The sequence below is a fragment of the Tasmannia lanceolata genome, unplaced genomic scaffold (genome assembly GCF_043159265.1).
Source record: "Tasmannia lanceolata isolate RefF3 unplaced genomic scaffold, GAP_Taslan_0.1 ptg000023l, whole genome shotgun sequence".
Taxonomy (NCBI): Eukaryota; Viridiplantae; Streptophyta; class Magnoliopsida; order Canellales; family Winteraceae; genus Tasmannia; species Tasmannia lanceolata.
The window spans coordinates 5,901,146-5,917,906 of NW_027518700.1; the positions used below are offsets into that span (position 1 = coordinate 5,901,146).

At 46.0% G+C, this 16,761-nt stretch overlaps 1 protein-coding gene and 2 pseudogenes across 2 annotated transcripts; 1 reads left to right on the plus strand and 2 right to left on the minus strand.

Annotated features, from left to right (window-relative positions):
* Positions 1-2,751: 2,751 nt before the first annotated feature.
* On the minus strand, positions 2,752-5,350 carry LOC143856668 (heat shock 70 kDa protein 5-like; annotated as a pseudogene).
* Positions 5,351-7,540: 2,190 nt separating this feature from the next.
* LOC143856447 (shikimate O-hydroxycinnamoyltransferase-like) lies at positions 7,541-9,573 on the minus strand (annotated as a pseudogene). Its single transcript, XR_013238205.1, has 2 exons — positions 9,123-9,573; positions 7,541-8,333 (listed from the first exon to the last, which is right to left on the minus strand). The product of XR_013238205.1 is annotated as a shikimate O-hydroxycinnamoyltransferase-like (transcript).
* Positions 9,574-14,479: 4,906 nt separating this feature from the next.
* Positions 14,480-16,114, plus strand: LOC143856669 (uncharacterized). Its single transcript, XM_077366936.1, has 2 exons — positions 14,480-15,097; positions 16,037-16,114. The coding sequence occupies exons 1-2, from the start codon at positions 14,480-14,482 to the stop codon at positions 16,112-16,114; spliced, it is 696 nt and encodes a 231-aa protein (XP_077223051.1).
* The last annotated feature ends 647 nt before the right edge of the window (positions 16,115-16,761 follow it).

The window sequence follows — 16,761 nt, forward strand, 5'->3', positions numbered from 1 at the left end:
TTTTTTTTCTTGCATATAAGTTCCTAGTCATGCCGTTCGGGTTGACCAAGGCCCTAGCTGCATTTATGGATTTGATGAACAGAGTGTTCCGGCCATTCCTAGATAAATTTGTAGTAGTCTTCATTGATGATATTTTATTGTATTCTAGCATTCACTCGGACCACGAGCAACACCTGAGGATTGTGTTGGAAACCCTGCAGAAGGAGAAGCTTTTTGAAAAAAATTTAAGAAATGTTAATTTTGGCTAGATTCAATATCTTTCTAGGAAATGTAATCTCTAAGGAAGGAGTTTCTGTGGACCCGAAGAAAATTGAAGCTGTGGTAGATTGTGTTAGACCAAACAGTGTGGAAGAAGATCGGAGTTTCTTGGGTTTAGCAGGCTACTATCGGTGATTTGTGAAAGACTTCTCGTGTATCACAGTTCCTTTAACCCACATGACCCGAAAAGGAATCAGATTTGCTTGGTCAGAAGAATGTGAGAAAAGTTTCCTAGATTTGAAGCAAAGACTAGTTACAGCTCCCATCCTAACTCTGCGCGTTAATGGAGTAGGATTCACCATTTATAGCGATGCTTCTAAGAAAGGGTTAGGTTGTGTGTTGATGCAGAATGGGATGGTTATAGCCTACACCTTTGTCAGTTGAGGCCGTATGAATAAAATTACCCAACTCATGATTTAGAGTTGGAAGCTGTGGTATTCGCCTTGAAGATATGGAGGCACTACCTTGTATGGGGAACCGTATGAGATATTTACTGATCAGAAGAGTTTGGCAGCAAATAGAGTTTGGTGGTTTTCATTTTGCAGTTATGTATTATTCTTTTAGCAAAAATTAGGGGCTTTCTGTTTGTGATGCATTAGGTCAGGCTTTTATATATACGGGTTTTGTGCTTGTGAATGGGGGTTCTGTATTCCTGTTTTGGAGTTTTATGCTTCAAGTTGTAACTATTCAATTACAAGTGTTTAAACTCAACCCAAGGTGTTTGAGTTGTTGCCTTCTCTTAATCATGTTTCATTAGGACAATGTTAGAGCTGTATGAAGTTGCACTTATGTAGTGATTATCTCAAGCACTAAAAATCTAAGTGCAGGGGTTCAATATTTAGTCATATTCTCTTCCATCAAATTTCATAGAGCTTAGATACTTTGGAAAAAATAAAAAGCAATCACAATCACAATAGGTAGAAATAGAATAGAGATATGAAAAAATAAGAAGAAAGCAGGATTAAATTCCTTGAAAGTTATAAAATCTCTTCAAATCATTATTCAATGCACGGATGTGAGCCATAACATGAATATCTGACAAAGAGTCAGAGCAGTATTAATTGATTTTGTAATTCAAAATGCGGACTTGAACAAGGACCAAGTTCACGATGACAAATAATTTTTTAAACTATGTATATATGCTTTGCGTAGGATGTCTTCTTGATACTAGATGGTGTTGGAAACGTGTGTTTCCAATATAAGGTGGCCCGACAAAACCTAACTAGTAAGGAATCTTATACATTTTCTTATATAAGTTTAGGCTAACTAAAGATAACTCCCATCAAGAATCCTAGATTGACAATAGTCTAATGTATTTGGGAAAACCAACCCTAATCCCTGACCTTATATTAAAAAGTTGCTTAATGTGAGTGGCACGCATTAAGAGAAACAATGCTTTTGGGGTTCTTCTACAGGACACAGATTCCATTGATCTAAGGAATAGGACAGATTAGAAGGCTGCTTTAGACTCATGCTAGTCTGCTGTGTCTTCAACAGTTTGATTGCATGCCTCGATTCCATTGATCATCGTATAATTCCATTGATCATCATTATAGGGTAAAGGTTCGATTTCCGCCTAAAGTTCGATTAACAAAGAACTTGATTCAAGCATGCATTAGCGTTCGTAAATAACTTACAATTAGAGGCCTCAAATCATTCAACATCAAGAGCCGTACGTAAATGTTGTTTGTTATCATAAGAAACGAAAACAAATTAAGCTGTCTAAATTTAAAAACCAGAAAACAAACTAAAGAAACTAAGGAATGCCACAACACATTTTAACATCCAAGGGGGGAGAGCATAACACACCTAGCCTGCATTCTATTCACAAAAGTATGTATACAAGACTTATTCATATAGAGGACTCATGCACTGACATTTCCCACTTACACTGTTGCAAACACCCTGATGGGGTCCGAACTCTGCAACCAATTGGCTGTTGACACGTGGCCCTCACAGGGACCACTGCAAAGCCAACACCTGTCCCTGCTAGGTATGACACCTGGACTAATCAGGGACTTCCACCTGCCCCTCCTAGGTATGAGACCTGGTCCATACAGGGGCCACCACCTGTCCTGGACAGGTGGCTCAGAACCACTATAAATAGCCTTCACTTGTGCTAAGGTGAGAGATCTGAAAAAAAAAACCCTAAGCTTTCTGCTCTGACATTGCTCTGCACTCATGCTCATACTGACTTGAGTGTCGAAGCGCCCGTCCGGAGCACCACTCCGGGTTGGTCTTCTGACCCTTTGTCTTCTTGTCTGTGCCCTTGTGCAGCGCAGGACTCCATTGGCTCTTCAGCTGTGGTGTGCCAGATCAGCCCTTCCGGCCCTACCATAACCTGTTACCAATTTTAGACCTAACACACCCCTCTATTTACATTCAAAGAAAGAGTTGAAAAAAACCTAAATAAGAACACCAAAACCACAAGAAACTCCTATCTCAACATCTTACAAAACAAAGCAAAACACCCATCTTCCCTTTTTACTACCCTTAATCAACCTCTTCAATCTTGGGCCCTCCTCCACCTCCAGTACCAGTACTTTGTCCTCCATACCCACCACCATCCATTCCACCTCCCATTCCCCCACCATCTCCCTGATACATCCTCCCTATAATTGGATTACATATCTCCTCCAATTCCTTCAACTTGTCCTCCAATTCCTCCACCTCTGCCAACTGATTCCGATCCAACCATTCAATCGCCTCATCAACCGCCTTCAAAATCCTCTACTTATCCTCTGGCCTCAATTTTGACGCAATTTTCTCGTCCTTCACTGTATTCCTCATATTATAAGCGTAATTCTCCAACGCATTCTTCGCCTCCACCTTCTTCTTCACCTCCTCGTCCTCCGCCTTGTATCGCTCCGCGTCCTTCAGCATCTTATCAATGCCATCTTTGCTCAATCTCCCCTTGTCATTCGTTATCGTAATCCGGTTCTTAACGCCGGCCGTTTTATCCTCCGCCGACATGTTTAGAATCCCGTTCGCATCGATGTCGAAACACACGTTGATTTGGGGGACCCCGCGTGGTGCCGGAGGTATACCGGAGAGCTCAAATTTTCCGAGCAAGTTGTTGTCTCGGGTTCGAGCGCGCTCACCTGTTGAAGTACAAAAGATTAAATAGCACCCACTCTAACAACCTAAGCTTTACCTGTTGAAGTACCAATGATTAAATAACACCAACTCTAACAGCTTAAGCTATTGGACTAATTGGTTGTTTCACATGGTATCAGTCCTCGATGTTAAAAATTAAAAATCCACGTGTATGGCCAAACCCAAAAAAGGAGGGGCCACACGAGAAAGGGAGTGTTGAAGTATAAATGATTACATAACACCAACTCTAAGTCCTCGTTCGTTTAAGATTATGACAACCGATTGTGAGTGCCAAACCAATTATCAGACTCAAATTTAAATGTAATTTTGAGTCCACATTGGCACTCACAATTGGCTGTCATAATCTCAAACGAACAGGGCCTACCAGTATCAGTGTTCGTTTAAGATCATGACAACTGATTGTGACCACCGATCATTGGACTCAAATTTAAACATAATTTTCAGTCCTCGTTTTGCACTTACAATGTCATAATCTTAAACAAACAGGACCTAATAGTTTAAGCTTTTAGAGTAATTGGTTGTTTCACATCACCTTCATACACTTGGATGAGAACTCCAGGCTAATTATCGGAGTAAGTTGAGAAAGTCTGCTCTTTTTTGGTGGGAATCGTTGTGTTCCTCGGAATGAGAGTGTTCATAACTCCGCCAGCGGTCTCAAGCCCAAGACTCAGAGGCGCCACGTCCAGTAGAAGCAGGTCTTGAACCTTCTCGTCCCCTTCTCCGGTCAAAATTGCGGCCTGAATCGCCGCCCCATAAGCCACTGCCTCATCAGGATTTATGCTCTTACAGAGCTCCTTCCCATTGAAGAAATCCTGCAAAAGTTGTTGAATTTTAGGAATTCTCGTCGACCCACCAACAAGAACAATCTCATGAACATCCCCTTTGTCAATCTTCGCGTCTCTAAGAACTTTCTCCACCGGCTCCATACACTTCAAGAACAAATCCATTCAAAGTTCTTCGAACCGGGCTCTGGTAATTGTCACGTAAAAATCTATCCCTTCGTGGAGGGAATCCACTTCTATGGTGGTTTGAGTCGTGGAAGAAAGTGCTCGTTTGGCCCTCTCGCAGGCCGTTCGTAGCCTTCTAAGAGCCCGAGCATTACCTGTTGAAGTATAAATGATTAAATAAAACCAACTCTAACCTTTGGGCTATCTGGTTGTTTCATTTGATATTAAAAATCCACGTGTACCGCCAACTCATGTACAAGTATAAATGATTAAAGGAATGTAAATATAAATGATTATAAGTATCATTCCCAATCACCTTAACGAGTGCCTTAGGCCCTGTTCTGTTCTTTTCATATCGTGACAACCGATGAACATAATAGGGCCTAAGGGCACTCTTAAGGTGCATTGCGAATGACACTTAAAATCATTTTACACATGCTTTAATAAAAATACACATGTTTTGAGAATTGTTTTATACATATCAAAACATGTGTAAAATATAGCAAAACGCCAAAACCCATGATTAAATAACACAACTCCTAACAGCTAAAGCTTTCGGAGTAATTTTGTATTTCCGTTTGAACTCCGCCACCAAGTGATTCACCATCCGGTTATCGAAATCTTCGCCACCAAGATGAGTGCCGGATTTCGCAAGTAAAGGTCCTGGTAAGTAAAAATTGCAACAAATAACTTCTGAATGCAAAGAAGTCTCTTTGAAAAAACCAACACTATTACCTTGAACGGCCAATGCTTCATGTCCTGCTGAACAGAAGGGTCCGAATATCACCGTCCGATAAGACGTTTAACATCAAAGACTGTTTTCAGGATTCAAAGCCACTTGGTTTTTCGCAGCATCACCATTCACCAACTAAACGCTCTGTATCAGTAAAGGAAACATAAGAAGGGGTGGTTCTATTGCCTTGATCATTTGGGATTATCTCAACACGATCATGTAGCCATGCCCCTACACAGCTATAGGTGGTGCCAAGATCAATTCCCACCGCCTTTCCTTCGTTTTTAGCTGCCATTTTAGAGTTGAACAAGACTGGTTTTATGGTTTTTACCTAAGAACTATATAAAGCTTTTGATAAACTTGGAATTTACAGTGAGTTTTGAGGTTGGTTTTACCTAAGAACTATGTAAGGGTTTTGAAACACTTGGAATTTATAGTGAGCTTTGTGAGACTTCAGAGAGTTTGATTTGAGAAAGGTCGGTTGTTTTGGGGGATAAATTTATAGGGTATTGAGGGGAGTATGGAGAACGTTCAAGGAAAAACTAGAAAAAAAATAGCCCTGGCAGAGGAATAAGGTTAGTACCCTTGAATTGTGCTTTATTTACATTGATGCCATAGCAAAATACCTCGAGGAGTTTTGTAGAGTGAAGGATTTTTTTGGATCAGGCACGGGCATTTTCGGTATTTCAGAAAATAATTGTAAGAGTTTGGTTTTGATTGAGAGATGTGGAAGACTAGAGTACGAGGTTTTGGATTCTGCTGCCACGTGTACCGAGTTTAGTCAGGTGGTCCGAAATTACCCGATACGCTTTCTACGGCCGAGAACCCTCACGAAGCTACATGACTAAAAATCTTTAGGGGCTTCTTGTTCGGCCCCGAATAAAGAGAAGCCCGGCCCGCGTAAGAAAAGGGTCTTATTGATTTTTACTTGGTAAGCCCAATTGGACCCATAGTATTTGCGAAAGCATCAATAACAAAATATATCTAGTTCGTGCAGCCTGCGCTAGAGCTTAGAATACTCCATCTCCCATAGTTGTTTGACTCATCCAACCCATTCATTCTATAGCACCTCACATAGATAGGATGTTCATAAGAAACCATCTCCATACCATAATCCTAACCATTCGATCTGGGAGCATAATTTCTAACCATCCATTTTAAACCTCCACATATCATAACCCTAATCATAAACCATAACCATAATTATCACCTATACAACTAATGGGTTGAATGACTCAACCAACTCAGGCTGAGCTCTAGCTCACAAACCATATATCCATTGAGAAATTTTTTGAAGAAAGTTACATTCTTTGAAGAAAATTATGAGTAAGTGTTTTTATGGCCCTTCATCGTACAATTTCTCCTTATTGGGCTCCAGTTTTGCCATGTTCATGTGATCAGATCTGTTGATCCCAAGGACAACCATTAGTCTGGCTAAATGTGCCATTGAGAACATCTTGAGCGAATGATCTAGGCCATTGGTCCATCAAGCCTCGTTTATCATTTGATCAATAAAAGTTAAACTGTTGATTTTTATAGTTCTTTATCATACACATGGAATTTCTATTTGAAATGGGACCAGACCATGTAGGCCAACCCATGATGTCTTGCAAGATCAACGGTCATGATTTCACATTCATGCCCATGTATGCTCCTTTGTTGGACCCAAAAATTGTATTTTAGCAAAGCCCTCTCCTACATTTTAGTGTGAGCAATAGAAAACAAAAAACCTAAGTTTTACCACCTTAGTCCCTTCTAATTAGCAACATTTTGAGCAAGTTTTTAAATTTTGGTTTCCGAGGTAATTTCGGTCCTATTCGAAACCGAAAGTTTAACCGAAATCCCGAAATTTCAGCCGAACTTCGGTAACGGGCGCTCGAAATGTCTTTTTTGGGTCGAAATTTCGGGCAAAATTACCGAGATATAAATCTCTCTCTCTCTCTCTCTATTTATAGGGGAATCAGAATAGGATGATGATTCCAATTCTTGATTCTAGCAATCCCAAATGCAGAGTGCAAGGAAGAACTTGAACGTGAGAGGAACAAATAGAGCAAAAGATTAAAGCCAAACTTCATTCTTGTAGTGTAACTCTGAAGCTAAAAGGACTACGGGTCTGTTTGGATTGCCGGGTTCAGTTGCAAGAATTGGGATTTGAATCTAAGTCCGCTTATCCTGGCATCTGATTCAAAAAAAAAAAAAATTGCCAAAAGGAAAAAGGAAAACCAGAATCAAGGGTTGAGAATTGAAACTGGGGAGATTTTATTAGAATTTTTATTCAAAACTTTAATTTTTTTTCTCATTCTGGTTAAAGGAGAATCAGAATAGGAATCGGAATGTGATATTAATGCTGATTCTTAATTGCGGCAATCCAAATGCGGCTTGTCATATGGATTAGTATAAAGGAGAGCACGAAAGTTGAAACAATAAACACCAAGTTAATTAAATGTAAAGGCCCTGCTCGTTTATGATTATGGCAACCGATTGCTAGTTCAAAACCATTTATTGCACTCAAAATAGTTAAAATTATGGCCTCATCCAAAAGAAGGAAAGAAACACAACCAAGAAAAGCTCCCAAAGGACCAGTTTTTTGAACTCGCTCAAGTCGACAATGATTTTTCTTGGCCGTGTTTGACTCTCTCGAGTTATGACCGCACCGAACCACATTCTTGGTCGAGTCTGTGCCGAGACGATAAGGATTTTTCTTCGCCACATTCCACGTCACATCCACGTTTTTAAACACTTCAAAGGACACTAAAGAAGCAATGCATTCCAATTATCGGGTTCCTAGATGTCATAGAGGTACTTCTCGAAACGTAGCATGTGATCCGATTGCAAGACGATGGCCAAAGAGAAGCTCCCGTCGTTGGTCGGACTAGGGAGAACGTACGCTTGGCCCTCGGACGTGATCCCACCATGCCCCATGAAAATCGGTCGGCCCCATCCGAAATCTGCGTCATATATCGGTAGCCGTGACCAGCTAGTGAGGCTAAGATGTTCAACTGTGATTTTAAAGATTGCGGCGGAAGTGGAGGGGGAACTAGTGCCAAGTAGTGGTGGTGTTTTCATGAAAGGAGGTGGTTGGTATTCGATGTGAAGGAATTTCGGGGTAGGCGGATCCCGAGCACGCAAGTGGGTCCGGTCTATGAATGGTGGAATGGTAAGATCGAGGCCACGAGCCCAGACCAGTGGTTGATGAAGTGGATGCCGGAGTAGCCGTCAGCAACTTGGTGTTGCATGCCCACGCCGAGGGAGATGCCGCCGCATTTGAAATAAGTCACCTGATGAAGTTCAAACCAGAAAATTTAGTTCATGGTTGGGACAAATTGGTATCAAAACTGATCAAACGGTGGAGATGCAAATAATCAAAGTAAGGAACACAAAGAGAAAATAGAAAGAGGGTTAGAAAATGGAAGGTAAGTAAAGGAAGCTGATTCTTTCTCTTATAACTTTAATTTTCCTACTTATACAGTTGGTTACTAGGGAATAAGTGCTGAGGATACAATGCTTACCCAAGCCAAGAAAAAGTGCTGCACTCCGAATAGCGGTGGCAATGGTTCGGTTTTGGTTACAGTTTGACCCCCAAACCAAACCGAATCGAAATTTGAATCGGTTTGGTCCTACCGAACCGAACCCGAATTGAAATTTGAACCGGTTTGGTTTAACCAAACCAAACCGAATTTTGGTTTGGTTTTGGCTCGGTTTCGGTTCCGTTTAGCCAATTTTGCTACCCCTTAACATATTCATTGGAAATCAGGGGCAACGGTTCGGTTTCGGTTCGGTTTGGGGTGGTTCGGTTTGACCCCAAACCGAACCGATCATCGGCCGAAATTTGAGCCCGCTAAAGATGTTATTGACTGTGGGAAAATTTGTGGAAAACCGAACAATTATACGATATCTGCCGTTGTAAAACGGTGGGATTATTTAGCTACTATGTCCAAAGCAACAATGGTAAATGCCCCTGAACAATTGGGAAACATTCAAACACCTAAAAAAGCCTATATCAGAGTTACTATCCTGGAGCTAAGTTGTATCACATTTACGGAAAGTAGGAAGAAAAAGAAGATTACCTGGAGCACGAGAAGAGGATCGGCAGAGATATCCTCAGGAATGAGCTGCTTGAGTTCATTGGTGGGTGCAAAATTGCCGAAATCGTTCACGACGGCCGCGGTATTGGCCTCCACGAAGAGAACTCCGGCCGCATTACAGTCGATCTGTATCCAACGGCCTTCGTCTCTGCTCAATCTGCCAGCCAAAGGATAGAAAGGGACAAGGGCCTTGCTGAGGGACATTTTAAGCACCCGAGCATCGAAGAAATTCGAAGAGCCATTAGGCCTGTAGAAGTACACACTACGTGTGTGGATTCTAGGCGCCACCAGGTCCGCATTTGAGATCCACTGCTTCTCATTTGGAGTTTCCTGTTCGGGTCTCACCATGCTTGACTGTTCCACGTTGATAATCATCTTTGCACCCAAACATGAAAGAAGATGAAAATGAAGCTTGTGGGTAATTTGGTAGTTTTAAATTTATTGGATTCATCATACTTCAATAATAACTAGGCACATGGTGTGTATGGGTGTAAAATAAAGGGCCACACCTCATCTCAATATTATTGGTGGCAATTACTATTGATGGCAAGACGATCCAAACGACTCGGATTTGACTCATCTTTCATAATATTTTTTCCAAAGTAAAAAAAAATTCCTTTTCCTCAGGGAGAATTGCAAACCTACCCCTTGGCTCTAATTTCTCAACCACTAATAAACTCCAACAAACCTGCCCATAAATGGGCCTGAAACCAACAGCTAGAACTATAAATGGGTATCAATTCTGAAATGATTGCTGATGGGGTACAAAAAACAACAACTAATGAGCTGTCGACACGTGGCCCCGGGAGGGCCCACCATAAGCCCAACTGCCGCGCAGGGGTAATCTGGTAATTGCCTAAATAGTGGGTGAACCTAAACCCACAGAGGGTCCGACACCTGTCCTGAGGTAGGTAATCCAACCACCCCAGGTCCCCTTCTATAAAAGGCCTTTCAAGGCTCAGATTGAGGGGTAATAACTTCTGAACTATCACTCTTAAAAACTTGCTTTGCACTCCTGCTCGTACTGACTTGAGTGTCAAAGGGCCTGTCCGGAGTAACGACTCCGGGTTGGTCTTCTGACCTCGTTTGCTCTTGTGCAGGGCTCCACTCCTTCCCCTCCGCTCCTCGGGTCCACAAGCCTAGCTCTTACGTCACTGCCGTATATGTTACCGATTTTTGGCCTAACAGATTGGCGCCATCCGTGGGACCACGAACTAAAAGCTGTTCGAGTCCCCTATACAAAATGGCAAGGCAGAAAAGTGCTCGGGTACCAACTGCCCGAATTACCCGAGCCGTAGTATCTCGTAGGACCCGGAGCAAGCGAATCGCCTCGCAGGTGGTGGCTCCCTCTGCTACAGCAGAGCAGAGCCCAGCTCGTTCGGAACACCTCAATCCCACCCCCACTCCGGATCAAGTTCAAGCTCTCTTTCAACAGATGACGGCTCTTATTGATCAGTACCAACACCTGATCCAAGCGCCTCCCCAACATCCTTCAGAAGCTCCACGACCTGTACAGGAAAGGTCGAACACCCACATGGGAGAGCCAGCGCGCCCCAGTGGAGACCAGACCCACCACTCCACAAGGCGAGTCCATCACTCCAGAACCCGGCATGCCCATACAGAGCCTCACCACCGTCGGAGGTCACGGTCCCGCTCTGCGCAAAAGCACCGGGCCCAGGAAGACCGCGCACTGCAGGAAAAGTCCCGGCCTCATCACCGGAGTCCAGAAAGTCAGTCCGGCTCTGCTGCAAGCCCATCGGTGGAGAGAAACAAGTCGTTGGACCGAGCAGACCGGAGGGTTGACCCAATGCTACTGAGAATAGAAGAAATAGATCACTGTATAGAAGAGCTGGCGAAAGATCAGGGCCAGCCCGCTGCGAAGACGTACTCGAGCAGACCTCCATTCACGGATAATGTTATGAACGCGGCAGCGCCCGGAGGGTTAAAAATGCCGACGGTTCCGCAATACGACGGAACCACCGACCCTGTGGATCACCTGAAAACGTTCAGAACTATGATGCTCCTCCACGGCGCCTCTGACAGATTCCTCTGCAGAGCATTCCCGACCACACTGACCGGGGCAGCCCGGGACTGGTACTCAAGGATCAAGCCGAACTCCATTAGCAACTTTGAGGACTTTGGGGACGACTTAGTCCACCATTTCATGAGCAGCCAGAAGCCAAGGAAAACAACAGCATCCTTGATGGCCTTGCGACATGAGGATAATGAACCTCTGAAAACATTCGTCAACCGTTTCAACAGAGAGGCTCTTCAAGTGCCAAACTTCGATCCATCGGCCGCCATGAATGCTCTCCTCCCAGGCGCCAAATCCAACGACTTCCGCCGATCAGTCGCTCGCCAAAACCAGCACTCACTGGCGGATTTGATGGCAGGGGTCGAGGAATATATAGCCGTGGAGGAGACTCTAGCGGCCTTAGACTCAAACCGGAGGAGAACCTCCGAAGAAAAGAACCCTACCAAGCAGCGTAGGGATGATAAGGCCCCCAGAAGGGAGAGGTCCCCCCAGAGGAGGGAAGAAAACTTTACCCCTCTCAATACCTCCCGGAGACACATACTGGCCGCAATCAAAGGGGAAGAGTTCGTAAGCTGGCCGACCAGAATGATCTCCAAGGGGAATAAGAGAGACAAGTCGAAGTATTGTAGGTTCCACAGGGACCACGGGCACGACACAGACGAGTGCTGGTAGCTCAAGGAAGAAATCGAGTTGCCGATTGGTCGCGGATACTTGAAAAAGTATGTCAAAGATGACGGCCACAGAAGAGAGCGGAGGGAGACGAGTCTCCAGGGCCAGAGCCCCCGACGGTCACAGCCGCCCCATGCGCAGAATCAATCTCCTCCGCCATCCAGTCCACAACCAGAGGCGCGCCGATCCCAGCCCAAGGGGGTCATCAACACGATTATGGGCGGGCCAGCAGCCGGAGGCACATCATCTGCTGCTTGAAAAGCATACGCACCCCGAGTCAACACCGTGCACACATGCAGCAAAAAGATGAAGACGAAGAATGAAATCTCCTTTTCAGATGCGGATCTCGACAACTTGATACTGCCTCACGACGACGCCCTGGTCCTAACAATGCTCGTAGCGAACTGGGAATTGAAGAAAATCCTTGTCGACAACGGGAGTTCGGCAGATATCCTGTACTATCATGCTTTCAAGAAAATGATGATAGGTGACGACTGTTTAAGGCCGGCGAACTCCGATCTGTTCGGTTTCTCAGGGGAGGACGTGAAAGTGGAAGGACAGATTGAACTCCCAGTCCTCGCCGGAGAGCCACCCTGTCAAGCCTTCGCAATGGTCAACTTCCTGGTAGTGAGGGCCACTTCGATCTATAACGCTATCTTGGGACGACCCGGCCAGAATCTAATCCGCCCCGTCGCTTCAACATATCACCAGAAGATGAAGTTTATAACGCCAAACGGCGTGGGAGAAGTCAGGGGAGATCACCACAGTCCAGGGAGTGCTATGCCATGACACTCAAGGGCAAAAATGCGTGGGAATCGCTGCCGATTGAGCTACTCGATCCAAGAAACGAAGCCCAGGGGACTCAGCCCGCCGAAGACCTCATCTCCATCCCTCTGTGCAAAGGCGATAATGAGAAATTCGTTCAGATCGGCTCCTCTCTAGGCAGTAACACCCGGCATAGCCTCACCCAGTTTCTTCAAGACAATATAGATGTCTTCGCATGGGCTCCCGCTGACATGCCCGGCATAGACCCGGAGGTCAGCACGCACAGACTTGGTGTTGATCCGACCTGCAGGCCGGTAAAACAGAAAAGAAGACATTTTGCCCTCGAAAGACGGCAGGCGATAAAGGAAGAAGTGGAGAAGCTCTTGAGAGCTGACTTTATTCGGGAAACTCAATATCCGGATTGGCTGGCGAACGTGGTCTTGGTAAAGAAATCCAATGGGAAGTGGAGGACCTGCGTTGATTTCACCGACTTGAACAAAGCTTATCCCAAGGACAGCTACCCGCTCCCAAAAATCGACCAGCTGATAGATGCCACCACAGGTCACGAACTGCTGAGCTTTATGGACGCCTTCTCCGGATACAATCAAATCAGAATGTATGAATCGGATATACCAAAGACCTCCTTCATAACAGATCAGGGAACATACTGTTACCGCGTCATGCCCTTCGACTTAAAGAATGCCGGGGCCACCTATCAAAGGCTCGTCAATAAGCTTTTCCAGAAATAGATCGGCCGTAACATGGAAGTCTATGTGGACGATATGCTGGTCAAAAGCCGAAGTGCGCAAGATCATGTCTCCGACCTGAGAGAAACATTCCAAGTCTCAAGAGAGCATAACATGAAGCTCAACCCCAGCAACTGCACTTTCGGCGTCAGCTCGGGAAGGTTCTTGGGGTTATGGTAAGCCAAAGAGGGATAGAGGCCAATCCAGAGAAGATCAAGGCCGTGGTGGAGCTCACTCCACCGAAAACCATCAGAGAAGTACAACGGCTAACCGGGATGGTGGCCGCGCTGGGGCGCTTCATCTCAAAGTCCGCAGAGAGATGCCTGCCTTTCTTCAACGTCGTCAAAGGAATCAAGACAGCACCCTGGACAGAGGAGTGCCAAGCAGCATTCGAGGAGTTGAAGCAGTACTTGTCCTCCACACCGCTCTTGACAAAGCCAGAGCCGGGGGAGGAGCTGCTCCTGTACCTGTCCGCAAGCCCCATGGCATTGGCAGCCGTGCTAGTTCGAGAAGAGCACAACCAACAGAAACCGATCTACTATGTCAGCAAGGTCCTGCACGATGCTGAGACCAGGTACCAGCGGGTTGAGAAACTGGCGTACGCCCTGATCATGGCGGCCAGAAAACTAAGGCCATACTTTCAAGCCCACACAATAAAGGTCCTGACCAATCAGCCGCTCAGGCAAGTTCTCCACAGACCGGACACCTCGGGGCGTCTTGTGAAATGGGCCGTGGAGCTGAGCGAATTTGATATCCAGTACCTACCTAGGCCAGCCATAAAAGCTCAAGTGCTGGCAGACTTCGTGGCTGAATGCACCATCCCCAAGCGGAGCACCGAATCTGAAACTGTCCAAACCCCAGTTGTGGAGAAGGTAACAACTGGGGAACGAACAGAAGCCGAGACTGAACCAGTAAGCACATAAATCATCTCCGTACCGGCAGAACAGGATCCATCGATCATCGAGCCACTCTGGGAAGTGTACGTGGACGGATCTTCGAACAAGGGTGGCTCTGGAGCCGGTTTGATTCTTACCGGGCTTGACAACTTCGCTCTGGATTACGCCCTAAGGTTCGGATTCCGTGCGTCCAACAATGAGGCAGAATATGAGGCCCTCCTCGCCGGAATGAACCTAGCAGTCCAGACCAGCGCTCAAAGACTGAAGGCATACTGCGACTCCCAGCTGGTTGCGAACCAGATCCAAGGAGTCTATGAAGCCCACGACGAGCGCATGATTAAATATCTCTCCAAGGTCCGCCAGTTGGCTAGTAAGTTCAAAAACTTCGAAGTCGTCAGAATTCCTAGAACGGAAAATGCAAAGGCGGATGTGCTGTCTAAGCTGGCAGCCTCCGGTTACACCACTCTAGGAAGTATATGTATGGAGTTTCTGCAGAAATCTAGTATCGAGAATGAGGCTGTCGAGGTAATGCAGGTCGAATGCGAGCCGTGCTGGATGGATGAAATCATCGAGTACCTACGTAGCGAGAAGCTTCCCGAAGCGAAGAAGGAAGTCCGCAAAGTAGTACAGAGAGCAGCCCGATTTTCCCTCAATGGTGAGAGCCTGTATAAAAGGTCGTACACCCTCCCATACCTAAAGTGCCTCCGGCCAGGCAACGCCGCATACGCCCTACAAGAGACGCACGAAGGGATTTGTGGGGAACACCTAGGGGACAAGGCCCTGGCAATCAAAGTGCTGCTGAGAGGCCTGTACTGGCCAACCTTAAGGCAAGATGCTCTGGACCTGGTCAAGAAGTGCGAGAGATGCCAGAAGTTCTCTCCCACCATCCACCAGCCTGCTGTATCCATGGCCCCGATCATCAGCCCACTCCCTTTCGTAGTATGGGGGATGGACATCCTGGGCCCCTTTCCACCAACCTCCGGAAGGCGCGAGTTCGTCGTGGTAGCCATTGACTATTTTACCAAGTGGGTGGAGGCCGAACCTCTGGCTCAGATCACAGAGCAAAACGTACAGACCTTCTTCTGGAAGTCGGCAGTTTGCAGATTCGGGATCCCCCGCGTCTTGATAACGGACAACGGCAGACAGTTCGACTGCCGAAACTTTCGAAAATTCTGCTCTGACTTGAAGATCGAACAGAGATTTACTTAAGTAGCACACCCTCAGACGAATGGACAAACAGAAGTAACGAATAGAATTCTGCTTCAGGGGATCAAAAAGAGGCTGGACGAAAAGTCTGGCCGATGGGCAGATGAACTTTATTATGTCCTATGGGCATATCGTACCACCCCGCGCACATCGACGGGGGAATCGGCATTTAACTTGTCCTTTGGGACGGAGGCCGTAATACTCGTCGATGTGGCACCCCGTCTCCTAGAGTCACCAATTTCAATGAACAACTCAACGGAGATGGGCTCCGTGCAAAATCTCGACTTACTGGAAGAAGCCCGGGAAGAGTCTCGAATCAGGGTCCCCGCTTACAAACAGAAAGTGTCCAACTATCATGATTTGAACATACGCCCCAGAAAATTCCGAGCAGGGGATCTAGTCCTAAGGAAAGCTGCTATCTCCCAACCAAAGAAGGTCGAAAAACTCTCCCCGACCTGGGAGGGGCCGTACCGAGTAAGAGAGGTGATTCGCCCGGGAAGTTATAAACTGGAAACGCTTGGGGATCACCTGCTACCCCATGCATGGAATTCAAAGAACCTTCGAAAATACTATCAATAGACGGCCACTTGGCGGAAAAACGAATGCCGTTGTAAGCGCTCAAATATGAATGATAAAGAGGATACTGTTTCTTTGTAAATCTCCGAGCAAACCATCTTGGAAACTCAATTAACTAAAACTTGGGTACTCGCTGCTTGGTTCTTCCCAGCCCGCCTCCACGAAGACCGGGAGCGCACTCCTGGTCGGGAACGGGCCCGGACAGAAAAACCAAACCATCTTGGAAACCCAGTTCAATAAAACTTGGGTACTCACTGCTTGATTCGTCCCAACCCACCTCCACGAAGACCAGGAGCGCACTCCTCGTCAGGAATGGGCCCGAACAGAAAAACCAAACCATCTTGGAAACCCAGTTCACTAAAACTTGGGTACTCGCTGCTTGGTTCGTCCCAGCCCGCCTCCACGAAGACCGGGAGCGCACTCCTGGTCGGGAACGGGCCCGGACAGAAAAACCAAACAATCTTGGGAACCCAGTTCACTAAAACTTGGGTACTCGCTGCTTGGTTCGTTCCAGCCCGCCTCCACGAAGACCGGGAGCACACTCCTGGTCAGGAACGGGCCCGGACAGAAAAACCAAACCATCTTGGAAACCTAGTTCACTAAAACTTGGGTACACGCTGCTTGGTTCGCCTCGGTTCGCCTCTACAAAGACTCGGGTCAATTGGAGCTTAAACGTCTGCCCGGAGTATTTTTGGCCCAAGGTATTAGAATCAAGCAGTATCAGCCAG